General features: G+C 45.4%; 1 protein-coding gene across 1 annotated transcript in view; it reads right to left on the bottom strand.

The window, feature by feature from the left end:
- Window positions 1-1,852: 1,852 nt before the first annotated feature.
- llgl1 (LLGL scribble cell polarity complex component 1) overlaps window positions 1,853-25,968 on the bottom strand; it is a 125,644-nt gene continuing 101,528 nt past the window's right edge. Inside the window, exons 18-25 of the mRNA XM_046335387.1 lie at window positions 20,489-20,793; window positions 16,932-17,123; window positions 16,489-16,561; window positions 15,163-15,289; window positions 11,868-11,923; window positions 11,404-11,539; window positions 4,456-4,538; window positions 1,853-2,198 (exon numbers count right to left, since the gene is read on the bottom strand). Of these exons, the coding sequence (XP_046191343.1) occupies window positions 4,460-4,538; window positions 11,404-11,539; window positions 11,868-11,923; window positions 15,163-15,289; window positions 16,489-16,561; window positions 16,932-17,123; window positions 20,489-20,793 (968 nt within the window). The 3' untranslated portion in view covers window positions 1,853-2,198; window positions 4,456-4,459. The remainder of the gene's footprint in view (window positions 2,199-4,455; window positions 4,539-11,403; window positions 11,540-11,867; window positions 11,924-15,162; window positions 15,290-16,488; window positions 16,562-16,931; window positions 17,124-20,488; window positions 20,794-25,968) is intronic.

Consider the following 25,968-nt stretch of genomic DNA (forward strand, 5'->3'; position numbering starts at 1 on the left):
GCTCTAGACAGACAGTTAGCTAACCGTTAGCTCTAGACAGACAGTTAGCTAACCGTTAGCTCTAGACAGACCGTTAGCTCTAGACCGTTAGCTAACCGTTAGCTCTAGACAGACAGTTAGCTAACCGTTAGCTCTAGACAAAACGTTAGCTAACCGTTAGCTCTAGACCGTTAGCTAACCGTTAGCTCTAGACAGACCGTTAGCTAACCGTTAGCTCTAGACAGACCGTTAGCTAACCGTTAGCTCTAGACAGACCGTTAGCTAACCGTTAGCTCTAGACAGACCGTTAGCTAACCGTTAGCTCTAGACAGACCGTTAGCTAACCGTTAGCTCTAGACAGACAGTTAGCTAACCGTTAGCTCTAGACAGTCAGTTAGCTAACCGTTAGCTCTAGACAGTCAGTTAGCTAACCGTTAGCTCTAGACAGACCGTTAGCTCTAGACAGTTAGCTAACCGTTAGCTCTAGACAGTTAGCTAACCGTTAGCTCTAGACAGTTAGCTAACCGTTAGCTCTAGACAGTTCTAGACAGTTAGCTAACCGTTAGCTCTAGACAGTTAGCTAACCGTTAGCTCTAGACAGTTAGCTAACCGTTAGCTCTAGACAGTTAGCTAACCGTTAGCTCTAGACAGTTAGCTAACCGTTAGCTCTAGACAGACCGTTAGCTAATCGTTAGCTCTAGACAGACCGTTAGCTAACAGTTAGCTCTAGACAGTTGGCTAACCGTTAGCTCTAGACAGACCGTTAGCTTAGCGCTCCAGACTACCTAGAATATAAAATAGCATTCATCAGACGTATAGAAAACATAGTGTATCTATAGCAACAGCATCAATAGAAAAGCCTTCGTGGTTAGTTCCTTCATGTTAATAACATGTAATACTGGGGAAAGGTAATACTGTTTACTTCACTGTGTTCGGCATCTCTCTACTCAACATTAAGTTATACCTTCATCCCTCCATGTTCACAGTTGAAAGGCTGAGAGATGGAGGGAGGGATAGAGGAGGGAGGGGGAGGGATGGAGGGAGGAGGGAGGGAGGGGGAGGGAGGGAGGGGAGGGATAGAGGAGGGATGGAGGGAGGGATAGAGGAGAGATGGAGGGAGGGACAGAGGAGAGAGGGAGGGAAGGAGGGATAGAGGAGGGATGAGGGATAGAGGAGGGATGGAGGGAGGGATAGAGGGAGGGATAGAGGGAGGGATAGAGGAGGGATGGAGGGATAGAGGAGGGAGGGAGGGAGGGATAGAGGAGAGATGGAGGGAGGGATAGAGGAGGGAGGGAGGGATAGAGGAGGGAGGGAGCGATAGAGGAGGGAGGGAGCGATAGAGGAGGGAGGGAGGGATAGAGGAGGGAGGGGGATGGATGGTGGAGGGAGGGATAGAGGAGGGAGGGAGGGATAGAGGAGGGATGAGGGATAGAGGAGGGATGGAGGGAGGGATAGAGGAGGGATAGAGGAGGGATGGAGGGAGGGATAGAGGAGGGATGGAGGAGGGACAAAGTAGGGATAGAGGAGGGATGAAGTAAGGATAGAGGAGGGATGGAGGAGGGATAGAGGAGGGATGGAGGGATAGAGGAGGGATGGAGGGATAGAGGAGGGAGGGAGGGAGGGATAGAGGAAGGAGGGAGGGAGGGATAGAGGAGGGAGGGATGGAGGGAGGGATAGAGGAGGGAGGGATAGAGGAGGGATGAAGGGAGGGAGTAAGAGGAGGGAGGGAGTAAGAGGAGGGATGGATGAAGGAGGGATGGATGGAGGGAGGGATGGAGGAGGGACAAAGTAGGGATAGAGGAGGGAGGGATGGAGGAGGGACAAAGTAGGGATAGAGGAGGGATGGATGAAGTAGGGATAGAGGAGAGATGAAGTAGGGATAGAGGAGGGATGGAGGGATGGAGTAAGAGGAGGGATGGATGAAGTAGGGATAGAGGAGAGATGAAGTAGGGATAGAGGAGGGATGGAGGGAGGGAGTAAGAGGAGGGATGAAGAAGAGGTCCATCCCAACGTGTTGACAAGGTGTAGTGTGTTAGTGGTTAGATAACAGTTCATCATGACGTTCTTCAGTCATTTCCTCAGTAGCCGAAGTGGTCACATGGTCAGTCCAACAACCCCAGGACTGGAAGGCCGTGATGGGGGGATGAGAGGAGGAGGAGTGGCAGGTAGCATCACATGATGTCTGTCTGTAGTCCAGATCCTCCCACAACACAGCAGACCTGGTGGTCAGACAGACATCTATAGTAGGTCGAAACGAGGAGAACCCTGGGGTAGGGGGATATAATGAGGAGAACCCTGGGGTAGGGGGGTATAATGAGGACAACCCTGGGGTAGGGGGGTATAACGAGGAGAACCCTGGGGTAGGGGGTATAATGAGGAGAACCCTGGGGTAGGGGGTATAATGAGGAGACCCTGGGGTAGGGGGTATAATGAGGAGAACCCTGGGGTAGGGGGTATAACGAGGAGAACCCTGGGGTAGGGGGCATAATGAGGAGAACCCTGGGGTAGGGGGCATAATGAGGAGAACCCTGGGGTAGGGGGTATAATGAGGAGAACCCTGGGTATAACGAGGAGAACCCTGGGGTTGGGTGTATAACGAGGAGAACCCTGGGGTACGGGGTATAACGAGGAGAACCCTGGGGTACGGGGTATAACGAGGAGAACCCTGGGGTACGGGGTATAACGAGGAGAACCCTGGGGTACGGGGTATAACGAGGAGAACTCTGGGGTAGGGGGTATAACGAGGGGAACCCTGGGGTGGGGGGTATAACGAGGAGAACCCTGGGGTAGGGGGTATAACGAGGAGAACCCTGGGGTAGGGGGTATAACGAGGAGAACCCTGGGGTAGGGGTATAACGAGGAGAACCCTGGGGTAGGGGGATAACGAGGAGAACCCTGGGGGTAGGGGGTATAACGAGGAGAACCCTGGGGTAGGGGGTATAACGAGGGGAACCCTGGGGTAGGGGGGTATAACGAGGGGAACCCTGGGGTAGGGGGGTATAACGAGGAGAACCCTGGGGTAGGGGGTATAACGAGGAGAACCCTGGGGTAGGGGGTATAACGAGGAGAACCCTGGGGTAGGGGGTATAACGAGGAGAACCCTGGGGTAGGGGGTATAACGAGGAGAACCCTGGGGTAGGGGGTAGTGGTGTGTATAGTGTAGTGGTGTGTGTATATAACGTGTGTAGTGTAGTAGTGTGTGTATAACATGTGTAGTGTAGTGGTGTGTGTGTATAACGTGTATAGTGTAGTAGTGCGTGTATAACATGTATAGTGTAGTAGTGTGTGTATAACGTGTGTAGTGTAGTAGTGTGTGTATAACGTGTGTAGTGTAGTGGTGTGTGTGTGTATAACGTGTGTAGTGTAGTAGTGTGTGTATAACATGTGTAGTGTAGTGGTGTGTGTATAACGTGTGTAGTGTAGTGGTGTGTGTATAACGTGTGTAGTGTAGTAGTGTGTGTATAACGTGTATAGTGTAGTGGTGTGTATAGTGTAGTAGTGTGTGTATAATGTGTGTAGTGTAGTAGTGTGTCTATAACGTGTGTAGTGGTGTGTGTATAACGTGTATAGTGTAGTAGTGTGTGTATAACGTGTATAGTGTAGTAGTGTGTCTATAACGTGTGTAGTGGTGTGTGTATAACGTGTGTAGTGTAGTAGTGTGTCTATAATGTGTGTAGTGGTGTGTGTATAACGTGTATAGTGTAGTAGTGTGTGTATAACGTGTATAGTGTAGTAGTGTGTCTATAACGTGTGTAGTGGTGTGTGTATAACGTGTGTAGTGTAGTAGTGTGTGTATAACTTGTGTAGTGTAGTAGTGTGTGTATAACGTGTGTAGTGTAGTGGTGTGTGTATAACGTGTGTAGTGTAGTAGTGTGTGTATAACGTGTGTAGTGTAGTGGTGTGTGTATAACGTGTATAGTGTAGTAGTGTGTGTATAACGTGTATAGTGTAGTAGTGTGTGTATAACGTGTATAGTGTAGTAGTGTGTGTATAACGTGTATAGTGGTGTGTGTATAACGTGTGTAGTGTAGTGGTGTGTGTATAACGTGTATAGTGTAGTAGTGTGTGTATAACGTGTATAGTGTAGTGGTGTGTATGGTGTAGTAGTGTGTGTATAACGTGTGTAGTGTAGTAATGTGTGTATAACGTGTGTAGTGTAGTAGTGTGTGTAGTGTAGTGGTGTGTGTATAACGTGTATAGTGTAGTGTGTGTAGTAGTGTGTGTATAACGTGTGTAGTGTAGTGTGTGTAGTAGTGTGTGTATAACGTGTGTAGTGTATGTATAATGTGTGTAGTGTAGTAGTGTGTGTATAACGTGTGTAGTGTAGTGTAGTAGTGTGTATAACGTGTGTAGTGTATGTATAATGTGTGTAGTGTAGTAGTGTGTGTATAACGTGTATAGTGTAGTGTGTGTAGTAGTGTGTGTATAACGTGTGTAGTGTAGTGGTGTGTGTAGTGTAGTAGTGTGTGTTGTTACCTGGTCAGGTGATCAGGACTCCTAGAGAGCATCCGTCCTCCTCTGTGATGTTCCTCAAGTTATTCTCTACCTCGTCCACGGAACTACACACACACACACACACACACACACACACACACACACACACACACACACACACACACACACACACACACACACACACACACACACACACACACACACACACACACACGAATAAAATGACCGAATATTAGAGCAAGTTTACATTTAAGCATCAGCCAATTAAAATCATTGACACAGACGCATGTGATCAAAGGCTACATGCTAGCTGTGCCCATTACATAACCAGGCACATCTAGCCTTATGCTAGCTGTTCCCATTACATAACCTGGCACATTTAGTCCTACGCTAGCTGTTCCCATTACATAATCTGGCACATTCAGCCCTACGCTAGCTGTTCCCATTACATAATCTGGCACATCTAGCCTTATGCTAGCTGTTCCCATTACATAACCAGGCACATTTAGCCCTACGCTAGCTGTTCCCATGACATAATCTGGCACATTTAGCCCTATGCTAGCTGTTCCCATTACATAACCAGGCACATTTAGCCCTACGTTAGCTGTTCCCATTACATAACCAGGCACATTTAGCCGTACGCTGGCTGTTCCCATTACATAATCTGGCACATTTAGCCCTATGCTAGCTGTTCCCATTACATAACCAGGCACATTTAGCCCTACGTTAGCTGTTCCCATTACATAACCAGGCACATTTAGCCGTACGCTGGCTGTTCCCATTACATAATCTGGCACATTTAGCCCTACGCTAGCTGTTCCCATTACATAACCAGGCACATTTAGCCCTACGCTAGCTGTTCCCATTACATAACCAGGTACATTTAGCCCTACGCTAGCTGTTCCCATTACATAACCAGGCACATTTAGCCCTACGCTAGCTGTTCCCATGACATAATCTGGCACATTTAGCACTACGCTAGCTGTTCCCATGACATATTCTGGCACATTTAGCCCTACGTTAGCTGTTCCCATTACATAACCAGGCACATTTAGCCGTACGCTGGCTGTTCCCATTACATAATCTGGCACATTTAGCCCTACGCTAGCTGTTCCCATTACATAACCTGGCACATTTAGCCCTATGCTAGCTGTTCCCATTACATAACCTGGCACATTTAGCCCTACGCTAGCTGTTCCCATTACATAACCAGGCACATTTAGCCCTATGCTAGCTGTTCCCATTACATAATCTGGCACATTTAGCCCTACGCTAGCTGTTCCCATTACATAATCTGGCACATTTAGCCCTACGCTAGCTGTTCCCATTACATAATCTGTCACATTTAGCCCTACGCTAGCTGTTCCCATTACATAACCTGGCACATTTAGCCCTATGCTAACCTCACCAGGTGGCCGTGATTACATCCGGTTCAAAGTCTGTACAAGCCAATTAAAAATGTTGATATAGTTGGATGTGAGAGAACACTTTTCCATGAGACAGACCAGGCCTTAGTCAGGGATGTTATAACACTAGAGACAGACCAGGCCTTAGTCAAGGATGTTATAACACTAGAGACAGACCAGGCCTTAGTCAGGGATGATGCTGTTATAACACTAGAGACAGACCAGGCCTTAGTCAGGGATGATGCTGTTATAACACTAGAGACAGACCAGGCCTTAGTCAAGGATGTTATAACACTAGAGACAGACCAGGCCTGAGTCAGGGATGTTATAACACTAGAGACAGACCAGGCCTTAGTCAAGGATGTTATAACACTAGAGACAGACCAGGCCTGAGTCAGGGATGTTATAACACTAGAGACAGACCAGGCCTTAGTCAAGGATGTTATAACACTAGAGACAGACCAGGCCTTAGTCAAGGATGTTATAACACTAGAGACAGACCAGGCCTTAGTCAGGGATGATGCTGTTATAACACTAGAGACAGACCAGGCCTTAGTCAGGATGTTATAACACTAGAGACAGACCAGGCCTTAGTCAAGGATGTTATAACACTAGAGACAGACCAGGCCTTAGTCAAGGATGTTATAACACTAGAGACAGACCAGGCCTTAGTCAGGGATGATGCTGTTATAACACTAGAGACAGACCAGGCCTTAGTCAGGGATGATGCTGTTATAACACTAGAGACAGACCAGACCTTAGTCAGGGCTGTTATAACACTAGAGACAGACCAGGCCTTAGTCAAGGATGTTATAACACTAGAGACAGACCAGGCCTTAGTCAGGGATGATGCTGTTATAACACTAGAGACAGACCAGGCCTTAGTCAGGGATGATGCTGTTATAACACTAGAGACAGACCAGGCCTTAGTCAAGGATGTTATAACACTAGAGACAGACCAGGCCTTAGTCAGGGATGTTATAACACTAGAGACAGACCAGGCCTTAGTCAAGGATGTTATAACACTAGAGACAGACCAGGCCTTAGTCAGGGATGTTATAACACTAGAGACAGACCAGGCCTTAGTCAAGGATGTTATAACACTAGAGACAGACCAGGCCTTAGTCAGGGATGTTATAACACTAGAGACAGACCAGGCCTTAGTCAAGGATGTTATAACACTAGAGACAGACCAGGCCTTAGTCAGGGATGTTATAACACTAGAGACAGACCAGGCCTTAGTCTGGGATGTTATAACACTAGAGACAGACCAGGCCTTAGTCAGGGATGTTATAACACTAGAGACAGACCAGGCCTTAGTCAGGGATGTTATAACACTAGAGACAGACCAGGCCTTAGTCAAGGATGTTATAACACTAGAGACAGACCAGGCCTTAGTCAGGGATGTTATAACACTAGAGACAGACCAGGCCTTAGTCTGGGATGTTATAACACTAGAGACAGACCAGGCCTTAGTCAAGGATGTTATAACACTAGAGACAGACCAGGCCTTAGTCAGGGATGTTATAACACTAGAGACAGACCAGGCCTTAGTCAGGGATGTTATAACACTAGAGACAGACCAGGCCTTAGTCAGGGATGTTATAACACTAGAGACAGACCAGGCCTGAGTCAGGGCTGTTATAACACTAGAGACAGACCAGGCCTTAGTCAGGGATGTTATAACACTAGAGACAGACCAGGCCTTAGTCAGGGATGATGCTGTTATAACACTAGAGACAGACCAGGCCTTAGTCAGGGATGATGCTGTTATAACACTAGAGACAGACCAGGCCTTAGTCAGGGATGTTATAACACTAGAGACAGACCAGGCCTTAGTCAGGGCTGTTATAACACTAGAGACAGACCAGGCCTTAGTCAAGGATGTTATAACACTAGAGACAGACCAGGCCTTAGTCAGGGATGATGCTGTTATAACACTAGAGACAGACCAGGCCTTAGTCAAGGATGTTATAACACTAGAGACAGACCAGGCCTTAGTCAGGGATGATGCTGTTATAACACTAGAGACAGACCAGGCCTTAGTCAAGGATGTTATAACACTAGAGACAGACCAGGCCTTAGTCAGGGATGATGCTGTTATAACACTAGAGACAGACCAGGCCTTAGTCAGGGATGATGCTGTTATAACACTAGAGACAGACCAGGCCTTAGTCAGGGATGTTATAACACTAGAGACAGACCAGGCCTTAGTCAAGGATGTTATAACACTAGAGACAGACCAGGCCTTAGTCAGGGATGTTATAACACTAGAGACAGACCAGGCCTTAGTCAGGGATGATGCTGTTATAACACTAGAGACAGACCAGGCCTTAGTCAGGGATGATGCTGTTATAACACTAGAGACAGACCAGGCCTTAGTCAAGGATGTTATAACACTAGAGACAGACCAGGCCTTAGTCAAGGATGTTATAACACTAGAGACAGACCAGGCCTTAGTCAGGGATGATGCTGTTATAACACTAGAGACAGACCAGGCCTTAGTCAAGGATGTTATAACACTAGAGACAGACCAGGCCTTAGTCAAGGATGTTATAACACTAGAGACAGACCAGGCCTTAGTCAGGGATGTTATAACACTAGAGACAGACCAGGCCTTAGTCAGGGATGATGCTGTTATAACACTAGAGACAGACCAGGCCTTAGTCAAGGATGTTATAACACTAGAGACAGACCAGGCCTTAGTCAAGGATGTTATAACACTAGAGACAGACCAGGCCTTAGTCAGGGATGTTATAACACTAGAGACAGACCAGGCCTTAGTCAAGGATGTTATAACACTAGAGACAGACCAGGCCTTAGTCAAGGATGTTATAACACTAGAGACAGACCAGGCCTTAGTCAGGGATGTTATAACACTAGAGACAGACCAGGCCTTAGTCTGGGATGTTATAACACTAGAGACAGACCAGGCCTTAGTCAAGGATGTTATAACACTAGAGACAGACCAGGCCTTAGTCTGGGATGATGCTGTTATAACACTAGAGACAGACCAGGCCTTAGTCAGGGATGTTATAACACTAGAGACAGACCAGGCCTTAGTCAAGGATGTTATAACACTAGAGACAGACCAGGCCTTAGTCTGGGATGATGCTGTTATAACACTAGAGACAGACCAGGCCTTAGTCAAGGATGTTATAACACTAGAGACAGACCAGGCCTTAGTCAGGGATGATGCTGTTATAACACTAGAGACAGACCAGGCCTTAGTCAGGGATGATGCTGTTATAACACTAGAGACAGACCAGGCCTTAGTCAAGGATGTTATAACACTAGAGACAGACCAGGCCTTAGTCAAGGATGTTATAACACTAGAGACAGACCAGGCCTTAGTCAGGGATGTTATAACACTAGAGACAGACCAGGCCTTAGTCAAGGATGTTATAACACTAGAGACAGACCAGGCCTTAGTCAGGGATGTTATAACACTAGAGACAGACCAGGCCTTAGTCAAGGATGATATAACACTAGAGACAGACCAGGCCTTAGTCAGGGATGTTATAACACTAGAGACAGACCAGGCCTTAGTCAAGGATGTTATAACACTAGAGACAGACCAGGCCTTAGTCAAGGATGATGCTGTTATAACACTAGAGACAGACCAGGCCTTAGTCAGGGATGTTATAACACTAGAGACAGACCAGGCCTTAGTCAGGGATGTTATAACACTAGAGACAGACCAGGCCTTAGTCAAGGATGATGCTGTTATAACACTAGAGACAGACCAGGCCTTAGTCAAGGATGTTATAACACTAGAGACAGACCAGGCCTTAGTCAAGGATGTTATAACACTAGAGACAGACCAGGCCTTAGTCAAGGATGTTATAACACTAGAGACAGACCAGGCCTTAGTCAGGGATGTTATAACACTAGAGACAGACCAGGCCTTAGTCAGGGATGTTATAACACTAGAGACAGACCAGGCCTTAGTCAAGGATGTTATAACACTAGAGACAGACCAGGCCTTAGTCAAGGATGTTATAACACTAGAGACAGACCAGGCCTTAGTCAGGGATGTTATAACACTAGAGACAGACCAGGCCTTAGTCAAGGATGTTATAACACTAGAGACAGACCAGGCCTTAGTCAGGGATGTTATAACACTAGAGACAGACCAGGCCTTAGTCAAGGATGTTATAACACTAGAGACAGACCAGGCCTTAGTCAAGGATGTTATAACACTAGAGACAGACCAGGCCTGAGTCAGGGCTGTTATAACACTAGAGACAGACCAGGCCTTAGTAGGATGTCAGAGACAGACCAGGAGGGATGTTATAACACTAGAGACAGACCAGGCCTTAGTCAGGGATGTTATAACACTAGAGACAGACCAGGCTTAGTCTAGAGACAGACCAGGCCTTAGTCTGGGATGTTATAACACTAGAGACAGACCAGGCCTTAGTCAAGGATGTTATAACACTAGAGACAGACCAGGCCTTAGTCAAGGATGTTATAACACTAGAGACAGACCAGGCCTGAGTCAGGGATGTTATAACACTAGAGACAGACCAGGCCTTAGTCAGGGATGATGATGTTATAACACTAGAGACAGACCAGGCCTTAGTCAAGGATGTTATAACACTAGAGACAGACCAGGCCTTAGTCAAGGATGTTATAACACTAGAGACAGACCAGGCCTGAGTCAGGGCTGTTATAACACTAGAGACAGACCAGGCCTTAGTCAGGGATGTTATAACACTAGAGACAGACCAGACCTTAGTCAGGGATGATGCTGTTATAACACTAGAGACAGACCATGTCTTAGTCAGGGATGTTATAACACTAGAGACAGACCAGGCCTGAGTCTGGGATGATTCTGTTAAATGACTAACATGTAACTGAGTCTCTGGATAAGAACGTCTGTTAAATGACTAACATGTTAATGTAACTGAGTCTCTCTGGATAAGAACGTCTGTTAAATGACTAACATGTTAATGTAACTGAGTCTCTGGATAAGAACGTCTGTTAAATGACTAACATGTTAATGTAACTGAGTCTCTGGATAAGAACGTCTGTTAAATGACTAACATGTTAATGTAACTGAGTCTCTGGATAAGAACGTCTGTTAAATGACTAACATGTTAATGTAACTGAGTCTCTGGATAAGAACGTCTGTTAAATGACTAACATGTTAATGTAACTGAGTCTCTCTGGATAAGAACGTCTGTTAAATGACTAACATGTTAATGTAACTGAGTCTCTGGATAAGAACGTCTGTTAAATGACTAACATGTTAATGTAACTGAGTTTCTGGATAAGAACGTCTGTTAAATGACTAACATGTTAATGTAACTGAGTCTCTGGATAAGAACGTCTGTTAAATGACTAACATGTTAATGTAACTGAGTCTCTGGATAAGAACGTCTGTTAAATGACTAACATGTTAATGTAACTGAGTCTCTGGATAAGAACGTCTGTTAAATGACTAACATGTTAATGTAACTGAGTCTCTGGATAAGAACGTCTGTTAAATGACATGTTATTGTAACTGAGTCTCTGGATAAGAACGTCTGTTAAATGACATGTTATTGTAATATCTTACGTGAGGAAGTCCCTGACGTCCTCTACAGTGAGTTCTCCGGTGGTGTCCAGGCTGACGTCAGCCATACTAAGGGGGGAGTCCAGAGGGGAGAGGGGAGGCGGGGAGGACAGGCCACACTGGGGGTCCTCGGTTAACCCTGGGGGTCAGGGGTTAGAGGTCAGACTGAGGCAATGTGAAAGGGGATCGGTTGACAGCCAGCTAGTAACTGTTAGTGTAACAGTATAACTTTAGACCGTCCCCTCAGGGACCTTCTGCACACATCAACAACAGTCACCCACGAAGCATCGTTACCCATCGCTCCACAAAAGCCGCGTCCCTTGCAGAGCAAGGGGAACCACTACTTCAAGGTCTCAGAGCAAGTGACGTAACCGATTGAAACGCTATTTAGCGCGCACCGCTAACTAAGCTAGCCGTTTCACATCCGTTACATTAGCAGAAGGACCAATGAGAAGCATTCCACGTACCTTCAGCCTGGTTCCAGTGAGTTCCGTTGGCCCGGAGAGGCATGGCTGCGTCGTCGCTATGGAGACAAAGAACAGCATCAGAGCAGTAGCTCACTGTGTTGTTGATACTGGGGCGGCGTAGCCTAGTGGTTAGCGCGTTGGACCAGTAACCGCAAAGGTTTCTAGATCAAATCCCCGAGCTGACAAGGTAAAAATCTGTCGTTCTGCCCCTGAACAAGGCAGTTAACCCACTGTTCCTAGGCATTGAAAATAAGAATTTGTTCTTAATTAACTGACTTGCCTAGTTAAATAAAGGATAAATACATTAAAATTGAGCATCTTGATCTTAATGAGGAAGCTAAATTGAATGATTTTACAAGGCTTGAGGAGCCTTCTGTCGGTCCAGGAAACAATGGCGACCTGGTGTTAGTGTGTAGTGACCTGGTGTTAGTGTGTAGTGACCTGGTGTTAGTGTGTAGTGACCTGGTGTTAGTGTGTAGTGACCTGGTGTTAGTGTGTAGTGACCTGGTGTTAGTGTGTAGTGACCTGGTGTTAGTGTGTAGTGACCTGGTGTTAGTGTGTAGTGACCTGGTGTTAGTGTGTGTAGTGACCTGGTGTTAGTGTGTAGTGACCTGGTGTTAGTGTGTAGTGACCTGGTGTTAGTGTGTAGTGACCTGGTGTTAGTGTGTAGTGACCTGGTGTTAGTGTGTGTAGTGACCTGGTGTTAGTGTGTGTAGTGACCTGGTGTTAGTGTGTGTAGTGACCTGGTGTTAGTGTGTGTAGTGACCTGGTGTTAGTGTGTGTAGTGACCTGGTGTTAGTGTGTAGTGACCTGGTGTTAGTGTGTAGTGACCTGGTGTTAGTGTGTAGTGACCTGGTGTTAGTGTGTGTAGTGACCTGGTGTTAGTGTGTGTAGTGACCTGGTGTTAGTGTGTAGTGACCTGGTGTTAGTGTGTAGTGACCTGGTGTTAGTGTGTAGTGACCTGGTGTTAGTGTGTAGTGACCTGGTGTTAGTGTGTAGTGACCTGGTGTTAGTGTGTAGTGACCTGGTGTTAGTGTGTAGTGACCTGGTGTTAGTGTGTAGTGACCTGGTGTTGAGTGTGTAGTGACCTGGTGTTACCTGGTGTTGTGTGTAGTGACCTGGTGTTAGTGTGTGTAGTGACCTGGTGTTAGTGTGTGTAGTGACCTGGTGTTAGTGTGTAGTGACCTGGTGTTAGTGTGTGTAGTGACCTGGTGTTAGTGTGTGTAGTGACCTGGTGTTAGTGTGTAGTGACCTGGTGTTAGTGTGTGTAGTGACCTGGTGTTAGTGTGTGTAGTGACCTGATGTTAGTGTGTAGTGACCTGGTGTTAGTGTGTGTAGTGACCTGATGTTAGTGTGTGTAGTGACCTGGTGTTAGTGTGTAGTGACCTCGTGTTAGTGTGTGTAGTGACCTGGTGTTAGTGTGTGTAGTGACCTGGTGTTAGTGTGTAGTGACCTGGTGTTAGTGTGTGTGACCTGGTGTTAGTGTGTGTAGTGACCTGGTGTTAGTGTGTAGTGACCTGATGTTAGTGTGTAGTGACCTGGTGTTAGTGTGTAGTGACCTGGTGTTAGTGTGTAGTGACCTGGTGTTAGTGTGTAGTGACCTGGTGTTAGTGTGTAGTGACCTGGTGTTAGTGTGTAGTGACCTGATGTTAGTGTGTAGTGACCTGGTGTTAGTGTGTAGTGACCTGGTGTTAGTGTGTGTAGTGACCTGGTGTTAGTGTGTAGTGACCTGGTGTTAGTGTGTGTAGTGACCTGGTGTTAGTGTGTGTAGTGACCTGGTGTTAGTGTGTGTAGTGACCTGGTGTTAGTGTGTGTAGTGACCTGGTGTTAGTGTGTGTAGTGACCTGGTGTTAGTGTGTGTAGTGACCTGGTGTTAGTTTGTGTAGTGACCTGGTGTTAGTGTGTGTAGTGACCTGGTGTTAGTGTGTGTAGTGACCTGGTGTTAGTGTGTGTAGTGACCTGGTGTTAGTGTGTAGTGACCTGGTGTTAGTGTGTAGTGACCTGGTGTAGTGACCTGGTGTGTGTAGTGACCTGGTGTTAGTGTGTAGTGACCTGGTGTTAGTGTGTGTAGTGACCTGGTGTTAGTGTGTGTAGTGACCTGGTGTTAGTGTGTGTAGTGACCTGGTGTTAGTGTGTGTAGTGACCTGGTGTTAGTGTGTGTAGTGACCTGGTGTTAGTGTGTGTAGTGACCTGGTGTTAGTGTGTGTAGTGACCTGGTGTTAGTGTGTGTAGTGACCTGGTGTTAGTGTGTGTAGTGACCTGGTGTTAGTGTGTGTAGTGACCTGGTGTTAGTGTGTGTAGTGACCTGGTGTTAGTGTGTGTAGTGACCTGGTGTTAGTGTGCGTAGTGACCTGGTGTTAGTGTGCGTAGTGACCTGGTGTTAGTGCGTAGTGACCTGGTGTTAGTGCGTAGTGACCTGGTGTTAGTGCGTAGTGACCTGGTGTTAGTGCGTAGTGACCTGGTGTTAGTGCGTAGTGACCTGGTGTTAGTGCGTAGTGACCTGGTGTTAGTGCGTAGTGACCTGGTGTTAGTGCGTAGTGACCTGGTGTTAGTGCGTAGTGACCTGGTGTTAGTGCGTAGTGACCTGGTGTTAGTGCGTAGTGACCTGGTGTTAGTGCGTAGTGACCTGGTGTTAGTGCGTAGTGACCTGGTGTTAGTGCGTAGTGACCTGGTGTTAGTGCGTAGTGACCTGGTGTTAGTGCGTAGTGACCTGGTGTTAGTGCGTAGTGACCTGGTGTTAGTGCGTAGTGACCTGGTGTTAGTGCGTAGTGACCTGGTGTTAGTGCGTAGTGACCTGGTGTTAGTGCGTAGTGACCTGGTGTTAGTGTGTGTAGTGACCTGGTGTTAGTGTGTGTAGTGACCTGGTGTTAGTGTGTAGTGACCTGGTGTTAGTGTGTAGTGACCTGGTGTTAGTGTGTAGTGACCTGGTGTTAGTGTGTAGTGACCTGGTGTTAGTGTGTAGTGACCTGGTGTTAGTGTGTGTAGTGACCTGGTGTTAGTGTGTGTAGTGACCTGGTGTTAGTGTGTGTAGTGACCTGGTGTTAGTGTGTAGTGACCTGGTGTTAGTGTGTAGTGACCTGGTGTTAGTGTGTAGTGACCTGGTGTTAGTGTGTGTAGTGACCTGGTGTTAGTGTGTAGTGACCTGGTGTTAGTGTGTGTAGTGACCTGATGTTAGTGTGTAGTGACCTGGTGTTAGTGTGTAGTGACCTGGTGTTAGTGTGTAGTGACCTGGTGTTAGTGTGTGTAGTGACCTGGTGTTAGTGTGTAGTGACCTGGTGTTAGTGTGTGTAGTGACCTGGTGTTAGTGTGTAGTGACCTGGTCTCCAGAGGTCTCTCCAGCTCCACAGTACACAGAGGTTCTGTGATGACTTTAGCTGACAGGGAGAAACGCTGGTACTCTGATGGAGAGATCAGGTAGAACCCTACACACAGAGAGAGAGATCAGGTAGAACCCTACACACACAGAGAGAGAGATCAGGTAGAACCCTACACACACAGAGAGAGAGATCAGGTAGAACCCTACACACAGAGAGATCAGGTAGAACCCTACACACACAGAGAGATCAGGTAGAACCCTACACACACAGAGAGATCAGGTAGAACCCTACACACAGAGAGAGAGATCAGGTAGAACCCTACACACAGAGAGATCAGGTAGAACCCTACACACAGAGAGATCAGGTAGAACCCTACACACACAGAGAGATCAGGTAGAACCCTACACACACAGAGAGAGAGAGAGAGCTCAGGTAGAATCCTACACACAGAGAGAGAGCTCAGGTAGAACCCTACACACAGAGAGAGAGATCAGGTAGAACCCTACACACACAGAGAGAGAGAGAGAGCTCAGGTAGAACCCTACACACACAGAGAGATCAGGTAGAACCCTACACACAGAGAGATCAGGTAGAACCCTACACACACAGAGAGATCAGGTAGAACCCTACACACAGAGAGATCAGGTAGAACCCTACACACAGAGAGATCAGGTAGAACCCTACACACAGAGAGATCAGGTAGAACCCTACACACAGAGAGATCAGGTAGAACCCTACACACACAGAGAGATCAGGTAGAACCCTACACACAGAGAGAGAGATCAGGTAGAACCCTACACACACAGAGAGAGATCAGGTAGAACCCTACACGCTCAGAGAGATCAGGTAGAACCCTACACACAGAGAGATCAGGTAGAACCCTACACACACAGAGAGATCAGGTAGAACCCTACACACAGAGAGAGAGATCAGGTAGAACCCTACACACAGAGAGAGAGATCAGGTAGAACCCTACACACACAGAGAGATCAGGTAGAACCCTACACACACAGAGAGATCAGGTAGAACCCTACACACAGAGAGATCAGGTAGAACCCTACACACACAGAGAGATCAGGTGTGTGTGTGTGTGTGTGTGTGTGTGTGTGTGTGTGTGTGTGTGTGTGTGTGTGTGTGTGTGTGTGTGTGTGTGTGTGTGTGTGTGTGTGTGTGTGTGTGTGTGTGTGTGTGTGTGTGTGTGTGTGTGTCTGTGTGTGTGTGCGTGTGTCTGTGTGTGTGTGTGTGTGTGTGTGTGTGTGTGTGTGTCTGTGTGTGTGTGTGTGCGTGTGCGTGTGTGTTCTCACCCTGCCCGTTCCTTGTGAAGACACAGGAAGCGATGCCACTGATGTCCTCTTTACGGATACAGTCATAACGTACCTACAGACAGAGACAGAGGTTAACACACACTGCAACACACACACACTGCAACACACACACACTGCAACACACACACACTGTACACACCCCCCCTACCTGTGGCCGTAGGGCAGGTTCGTTGAACAGGTACACCCCCCTACCTGTGGCCGTAGGGCAGGTACGTTAAACAGGTACACCCCCCTACCTGTGGCCGGAGGGCAGGTACGTTAAACAGGTACACCCCCCCCTACCTGTGGCCGTAGGGCAGGTACGTTAAACAGGTACACCCCCCTACCTGTGGCCGTAGGGCAGGTACGTTAAACAGGTACACCCCCCCTACCTGTGGCCGGAGGGCAGGTACGTTAAACAGGTACACCCCCCCCCCCCCTACCTGTGGCCGGAGGGCAGGTACGTTAAACAGGTGCAGGTCTCCAAGGTTGGTCAGACAGACCAGACTGGTCTCACTGTAGTCCTCCTGGGCTGTGGAACACACAGTCACCATGGAAACCCTCCGCACACGACAACCCTCATGAGCCGTCAGCTTGAACTTGGTCTTCGCACCGACCTTAGGAAGACTGAACACCTGTCAACACAATACACCTGTCAACACAATACACCTGTCAACACAATACACCTGTCAACACAATACACCTGTCAACACAATACACCTGTCAACACAATACACCTGTCAACACAATACACCTGTCAACACAATACAACACACCTGTCAACACAATACACCTGTCAACACAATACACCTGTCAACACAATACACCTGTCAACACAATACACCTGTCAACACAACACACCTGTCAACACAATACACTTGTCAACACAATACACCTGTCAACACAATACACCTGTCAACACAACACACCTGTCAACACAATACACTTGTCAACACAATACACCTGTCAACACAATACACCTGTCAACACAATACACCTGTCAACACAATACACCTGTCAACACAATACACCTGTCAACACAATACAACACACCTGTCAACACAACACACCTGTCAACACAACACACCTGTCAACACAATACACCTGTCAACACAATACACCTGTCAACACAATACACCTGTCAACACAATACAACACACCTGTCAACACAACACACCTGTCAACACAACACACCTGTCAACACAATACACCTGTCAACACAATACACCTGTCAACACAATACACCTGTCAACACAATACACCTGTCAACACAACACAATACACCTGTCAACACAATACACCTGTCAACACAATACACCTGTCAACACAATACACCTGTCAACACAATACACCTGTCAACACAATATAGCTGTCAACACAATATAGCTGTCAACACAATACACCTGTCAACACAATACACCTGTCAACACAATACACCTGTCAACACAATACACCTGTCAACACAATACACCTGTCAACACAATACACCTGTCAACACAACATACCTGTCAACACCTGTCAACACAATATATCTGTCAACACAATATACCTGTCCACACAATATACCTGTCCACACAATATACCTGTCAACACAATACACCTGTCAACACATTACACCTGTCAACACAATATACCTGTCAACACAATATACCTGTCAACACAATACACCTGTCAACACAATATACCTGTCAACACAATATACCTGTCAACACAATATACCTGTCAACACAACATACCTGTCAACACAACATACCTGTCAACACAACATACCTGTCAACACCTGTCAACACAAAATACCTGTCAACACAATATACCTGTCAACACAATATACCTGTAAACACCTGTCAACACAATACACCTGTCAACACAATATACCTGTCAACACAATATACCTGTCAACACAATATACCTGTCAACACAATATACCTGTCAACACAATATACCTGTCAACACAACATACCTGTCAACACAACATACCTGTCAACACAATACACCTGTCAACACAATACACCTGTCAACACAATACACCTGTCAACACAATACACCTGTCAACACAATACACCTGTCAACACTGAACACCTGTCAACACTGAACACCTGTCAACACTGAACACCTGTCAACACAATATACCTGTCAACACAATATACCTGTCAACACAATACACCTGTCAACACAATATACCTGTCAACACAATATACCTGTCAACAAAACATACCTGTCAACAAAACATACCTGTCAACACAATATACCTGTCAACACAATATACCTGTCAACAAAACATATCTGTCAACACAATATACCTGTCAACACAATATATCTGTCAACACAATATACCTGTCAACACTGAACACCTGTCAACACTGAACACCTGTCAACACAATACACCTGTCAACACAATACACCTGTCAACACAATACACCTGTCAACACATTATACCTGTCAACACATTATACCTGTCAACACTGAACACCTGTCAACACAAAATACCTGTCAACACAACATACCTGTCAACACAATACACCTGTCAACACAATATACCTGTCAACACTGAACACCTGTCAACACTGAACACCTGTCAACACAATACACCTGTCAACACAATACACCTGTCAACACTGAACACCTGTCAACACTGAACACCTGTCAACCCAAAATATCTGTCAACCCAATATACCTGTCAACACAATATACCTATCAACACAATACACCTGTCAACACAATACACCTGTCAACACAATATACCTGTCGACACAATACACCTGTCAACACAATATACCTGTCAACCCAATATACCTGTCAACACAACACACCTGTCAACACAATATACCTGTCGACACAATACACCTGTCAACACAATACACCTGTCAACACAATATACCTGTCAACACTGAACACCTGTCAACACAATACACCTGTCAACACAATACACCTGTCAACACAATACACCTGTCAACCCAATATACCTGTCAACCCAATATACCTGTCAACCCAATATACCTGTCAACCCAATATACCTGTCAACCCAATATACCTGTCAACCCAATATACCTGTCAACCCAATATACCTGTCAACCCAATATACCTGTCAACCCAATATACCTGTCGACACAACACACCTGTCAACACAATATACCTGTCGACACAATACACCTGTCAACACAATATACCTGTCAACACAAAATACCTGTCAACACAATACACCTGTCAACATAATAGATCTGTCAACACATTACACCTGTCAACCCAATATACCTGTCAACACATTACACCTGTCAACCCAATATACCTGTCAACACTGAACACCTGTCAACCCAATATACCTGTCAACCCAATATACCTGTCAACCCAACACACCTGTCAACACAATACACCTGTCAACACAATACACCTGTCAACACAAAATACCTGTCAACACTGAACACCTGTCAACACAATATAACTGTCAACACAATATACCTGTCAACACAATACACCTGTCAACACAATATACCTGTCAACACAATATACCTGTCAACACAATACACCTGTCAACACAATACACCTGTCAACACAATACACCTGTCAACACTGAACACCTGTCAACACAATCTACCTGTCAACACTGAACACCTGTCAACACAACATACCTGTCAACACAATACACCTGTCAACACAATATACCTGTCAACACAATATACCTATCAACACAATATACCTGTCAACACAATATACCTGTCAACACAATATACCTGTCAACACAATATACCTGTCAACACATTACACCTGTCAACCCAATACACCTGTCAACACAATACACCTGTCAACACAATACACCTGTTGACACCTGTCAACACCTGTCAACACAATATACCTATCAACACAATATACCTGTCAACACAATATAGCTGTCAACACAATACACCTGTCAACACAACACACCTGTCAACACAACACACCTGTCAACACTGACCTTAGAGAGACTGAATACCTGACTGACAGGTAATTCCCAACAGGTGTGTACCTTGAGTTGTTCCTCTGAAGCGATGAGGACAGAGTGTGGGTTCGCCATGTCTGGAGCAGTAGCCAGGTCCAGAGAGGCTTGGTAAGGTTCTGGTAACGGTTTCCCCCGGCCGTCCAGAACGCAGACGGACACGACCGGAGCCCTATGCATCAGCTGGATCTCTTTCCCCAACACGGCCTCCACACACCCGCTCCCCTCACCCCCCGGCCGTCCACGGCCCGACCCCACACCCGGGACCTCCAACGCGTAAGCATACACACTCCCTGAGTTTGTCCCCGCCCACAGCGTCGGGCCGTGGTGTGTACCTGGGGGAGACAGAGATATACACGTTAATATAGATACACATACAAACAGAGATATACATGTTGACATAGATACACACACATTAAACAGAGATATACATGTTAACATAGATACACACACATTAAACAGAGATATACAAATTAAACGGAGATATACATGTTAACATAGATACACACACATTAAACAGAGATATACATGTTAACATAGATACACACACATTAAACAGAGATATACAAATTAAACGGAGATATACATGTTGACATAGATACACACACATTAAACAGAGATATACATGTTAACATAGATACACACACATTAAACAGAGATATACAAATTAAACGGAGATATACATGTTAACATAGATACACACACAAACAGAGATATACATGTTACCATAGATATACACACATTAAACAGAGATATACATGTTACCATAGATACACACATTAATAAACAAAGATATACAGTTGAAGTCGGAAGTTTACATACACCTTAGCCAAATACATTTAAACTCAGTTTTTCACAATTCCTGACATTTAATCCTAGTAAAAATTCCCAGTTTTAGGTCAGTTAGGATCACCACTTTATTATAAGAATGTGAAATGTCAGAATAATCGTAGAGAGAGAATGATTTATTTCAGCTTGTATTTCTTTCATCACATTCCCAGTGAGTCAGAAGTTTACATACACTCAATTAGTATTTGGTAGCATTGCCTTTAAATAGTTTAACTTGGGTCAAACATTTTGGGTAGCCTTCCACAAGCTTCCCATAGTAAGTTTGGTGAATTTTGGCCCATTCCTCCTAACAGAGCAGGTGTAACTGAGTCAGGTTTGTAGGCCTCCTTGCTCGCACACGCTTTTTCAGTTCTGCCCACAAATGTTCTATAGGATTGAGGTCAGGACTTTGTGATGGCCACTCCAATACCTTGACTTTGTTGTCCTTAAACCATTTTGCCACAACTTTGGAAGTATGCTTGATATGATATGGCCCAGACCTGTCACATCTTGTTAGTTAACCTCATCTACACAGATTCTGCTTAGGTTCTGTTCTTTACGTGTCCAATGGTCAATTCCATGTTGATCTCACATGGGCTCAGACTTCATTCTGTTGATTCGTTCTACTTCAAAGACAACAGTATAGGTTACTGAAAATCACCAGATGACTGGAAAATCTCCAACACACGTCTTGAGATGCTGCTTCAATATATCCACATATTTTTCCTTCCTCATGATGCCATCCATTTCGTGAAGTGCACCAGTCCCTCCTGCAGCAAAGCACCCCCACAACATGATGCTGCCACCCCCGTGCTTCACGGTTGGGATGGTGTTCTTCGGCTTGCAAGCGTGCGCCTATTTCCTCCAAACATAACCGTGGTCATTTTGGCCAAACAGTTCTATTTTATCATCAGACCAGAGGACATTTCTCCAAAATGTATGATCTTTGTCTCCATGTGCAGTTGCAAATCGTAGTCTGGCTTTTTTTAATGGTGGTTTTGGAGCAGTGGTCTCTTCGTTGCTGAGCGACCTTTCAGTTTGTCAATATAGGACTTGTTTTACTGTGGATATAGAGACTTTTGTACCTGTTTCCTCCAGCATCTTCACAAGGTCCTTTGCTGTTGTTCTGGGAATGATTTGCACTTTTCGCACCAAAGTACTCCAGGAGACAGAACGAGTCTCCTTCCTGAGCGGTATGACGGCTGCGTGGTCCCATGGTGTTTATACTTGTTTGTACAGATGAACATGGTACCTTCAGGCATTTTGAAATTGCTCCCAATGATGAACCAGACTTGTGGAGGTCTACAATTTTCTTTCTGAGGTCTTGGCTGATTCCTTTTGATTTTCCCATGATGTCATGCAGAGGCACTGAGTTTGAAGGTAGGTCTTGAAATACATCCACAGGTACACCTCCAACTGACTCAAATGATGTCAATTAGTCTATCAGAAGCTTCTAAAGCCATTACATAATTTTCTCTAATTTTCCAAGCTGTTTAAAGGCACAGTCAACTTAGTGTATGTAAACTTCTGACCCACTGGAATTGTGATACAGTGAATTATAAGTGAAATAATCTGTCTGTAAACAGTTGTTGGAGAAATTACTTGTGTCATGCACAAAGTAGATGTCCTAACCGACTTGTTAGCAAGATATTTGTGGAGTGTTTGAAAAACTAGTTTTAATGAATCCAACCCAAGTGTATGTAAACTTCTGGCAACTGTATCAGACAGAATCATATCATACCGTCTCTGAGGTACGTATCAGACAGAATCATATCATACCATCTCTGAGGTATGTATCAGACAGAATCATATCATACCGTCTCTGAGGTACGTATCAGACAGAATCATACCGTCTCTGAGGTACGTATCAGACAGAATCATATCATACCGTCTCTAAGGTATGTATCAGACAGAATCATATCATACCGTCTCTGAGGTACGTATCAGACAGAATCATATCATACCGTCTCTAAGGTACGTATCAGACAGAATCATATCATACCGTCTCTAAGGTACGTATCAGACAGAATCATACCGTCTCTAAGGTACGTATCAGACAGAATCATATCATACCGTCTCTAAGGTACGTATCAGACAGAATCATACCATACCGTCTCTGAGGTACGTATCAGACAGAATCATATCATACCGTCTCTGAGGTACGTATCAGACAGAATCATATCATACCGTCTCTAAGGTACGTATCAGACAGAATCATACCATACCGTCTCTGAGGTACGTATCAGACAGAATCATATCATACCGTCTCTGAGGTACGTATCAGACAGAATCATATCATACCGTCTCTAAGGTACGTATCAGACAGAATCATACCATACCGTCTCTGAGGTACGTATCAGACAGAATCATATCATACCGTCTCTGAGGTACGTATCAGACAGAATCATATCATACCGTCTCTGAGGTACGTATCAGACAGAATCATATCATACCGTCTCTAAGGTACGTATCAGACAGAATCATATCATACCGTCTCTAAGGTACGTCTCTAAGGTGCGTTCTGAGCCCTCTCCTGTACTCCCTGTTCACCCACGACTGCGTGGCCACGCACGCCTCCAACTCAATCATCAAGTTTGCGGACGACACAACAGTGGTAGGCTTGATTACCAACAACGACGAGACGGCCTACAGGGAGGAGGTGAGGGCCCTTGGAGTGTGGTGTCAGGAAAATAACCTCACACTCAACGTCAACAAAACTAAGGAGATGATTGTGGACTTCAGGAAACAGCAGAGGGAACACCCCCCTATCCACATCGATGGAACAGTAGTGGAGAGGGTAGCTAGTTTTAAGTTCCTCGGCATACACATCACAGACAAACTGAATTGGTCCACTCACACTGACAGCATCGTGAAGAAGGCGCAGCAGCGCCTATTCAACCTCAGGAGGCTGAAAAAATTTGGCTTGTCACCAAAAGCACTCACAAACTTCTACAGATGCACAATCGAGAGCATCCTGGCGGGCTGTATCACCGCCTGGTACGGCAACTGCTCCGCCCTCAACCGTAAGGCACTCCAGAGGGTAGTGAGGACTGCACAACGCATCACCGGGGGCAAACTACCTGCCCTCCAGGACACCTACACCACCCGTTGTTACAGGAAGGCCATAAAGATCATCAAGGACATCAACCACCCGAACCACTGCCTGTTCACCCCGCTATCATCCAGAAGGCGAGGTCAGTACAGGTGCATCAAAGCTGGGACCGAGAGACTGAAAAACAGCTTCTATCTCAAGGCCATCAGACTGTTAAATAGCCACCACTAACATTGAGTGGCTGCTGCCAACACACTGTCATTGACACTGACCCAACTCCAGCCATTTTAATAATGGGAATTGATGGAAATTATGTAAATATATCACTAGCCACTTTAAACAATGCTACCTTATATAATGTTACTTACCCTACATTATTCATCTCATATGCATATGTATATACTGTACTCTACAACATCGACTGCATCCTTATGTAACACATGTATCACTAGCCACTTTAACTATGCCACTTTGTTTACTTTGTCTACACACTCATCTCATATGTATATACTGTACTCGATACCATCTACTGTATGCTGCTCTGTACCATCACTCATTCATATATCCTTATGTACATGTTCCTTATCCCCTTACACTGTGTATAAGACAGTAGTTTTTTTTGGAATTGTTAGTTAGATTACTTGTTGGTTATCACTGCATTGTCGGAACTAGAAGCACAAGCATTTCGCTACACTCGCATTAACATCTGCTAACCATGTGTATGTGACAAATAAAATTTGATTTGATTTGATTTTTGATTTGAATCATATCATACCGTCTCTGAGGTACGTATCAGACAGAATCATACCGTCTCTGAGGTACGTATCAGACAGAATCATACCATACCGTCTCTGAGGTACGTATCAGACAGAATCATATCATACCGTCTCTAAGGTACGTATCAGACAGAATCATACCGTCTCTGAGGTACGTATCAGACAGAATCATATCATACCGTCTCTGAGGTACGTATCAGACAGAATCATATCATACCGTCTCTGAGGTACGTATCAGACAGAATCATACAGTCTCTGAGGTACGTATCAGACAGAATCATACCGTCTCTGAGGTACGTATCAGACAGAATCATATCGTCTCTGAGGTACGTATCAGACAGAATCATATCATACCATCTCTAAGGTACGTATCAGACAGAATCATATCATACCGTCTCTGAGGTACGTATCAGACAGAATCATATCATACCGTCTCTGAGGTACGTATCAGACAGAATCATATCATACCGTCTCTGAGGTACGTATCAGACAGAATCATACCGTCTCTGAGGTACGTATCAGACAGAATCATATCATACCGTCTCTGAGGTACGTATCAGACAGAATCATATCATACCGTCTCTGAGGTACGTATCAGACAGAATCATATACCATCTCTGAGGTACGTATCAGACAGAATCATATACCATCTCTGAGGTACGTATCAGACAGAATCATACCGTCTCTAAGGTACGTATCAGACAGAATCATACCGTCTCTAAGGTACGTATCAGACAGAATCATATCATACCATCTCTGAGGTACGTATCAGACAGAATCATATCATACCGTCTCTGAGGTACGTATCAGACAGAATCATACCGTCTCTGAGGTACGTATCAGGCAGAATCATA

Source organism: Oncorhynchus gorbuscha, unplaced genomic scaffold (assembly GCF_021184085.1).
Source record: "Oncorhynchus gorbuscha isolate QuinsamMale2020 ecotype Even-year unplaced genomic scaffold, OgorEven_v1.0 Un_scaffold_736, whole genome shotgun sequence".
In the NCBI taxonomy this organism is placed as follows: domain Eukaryota; kingdom Metazoa; phylum Chordata; class Actinopteri; order Salmoniformes; family Salmonidae; genus Oncorhynchus; species Oncorhynchus gorbuscha.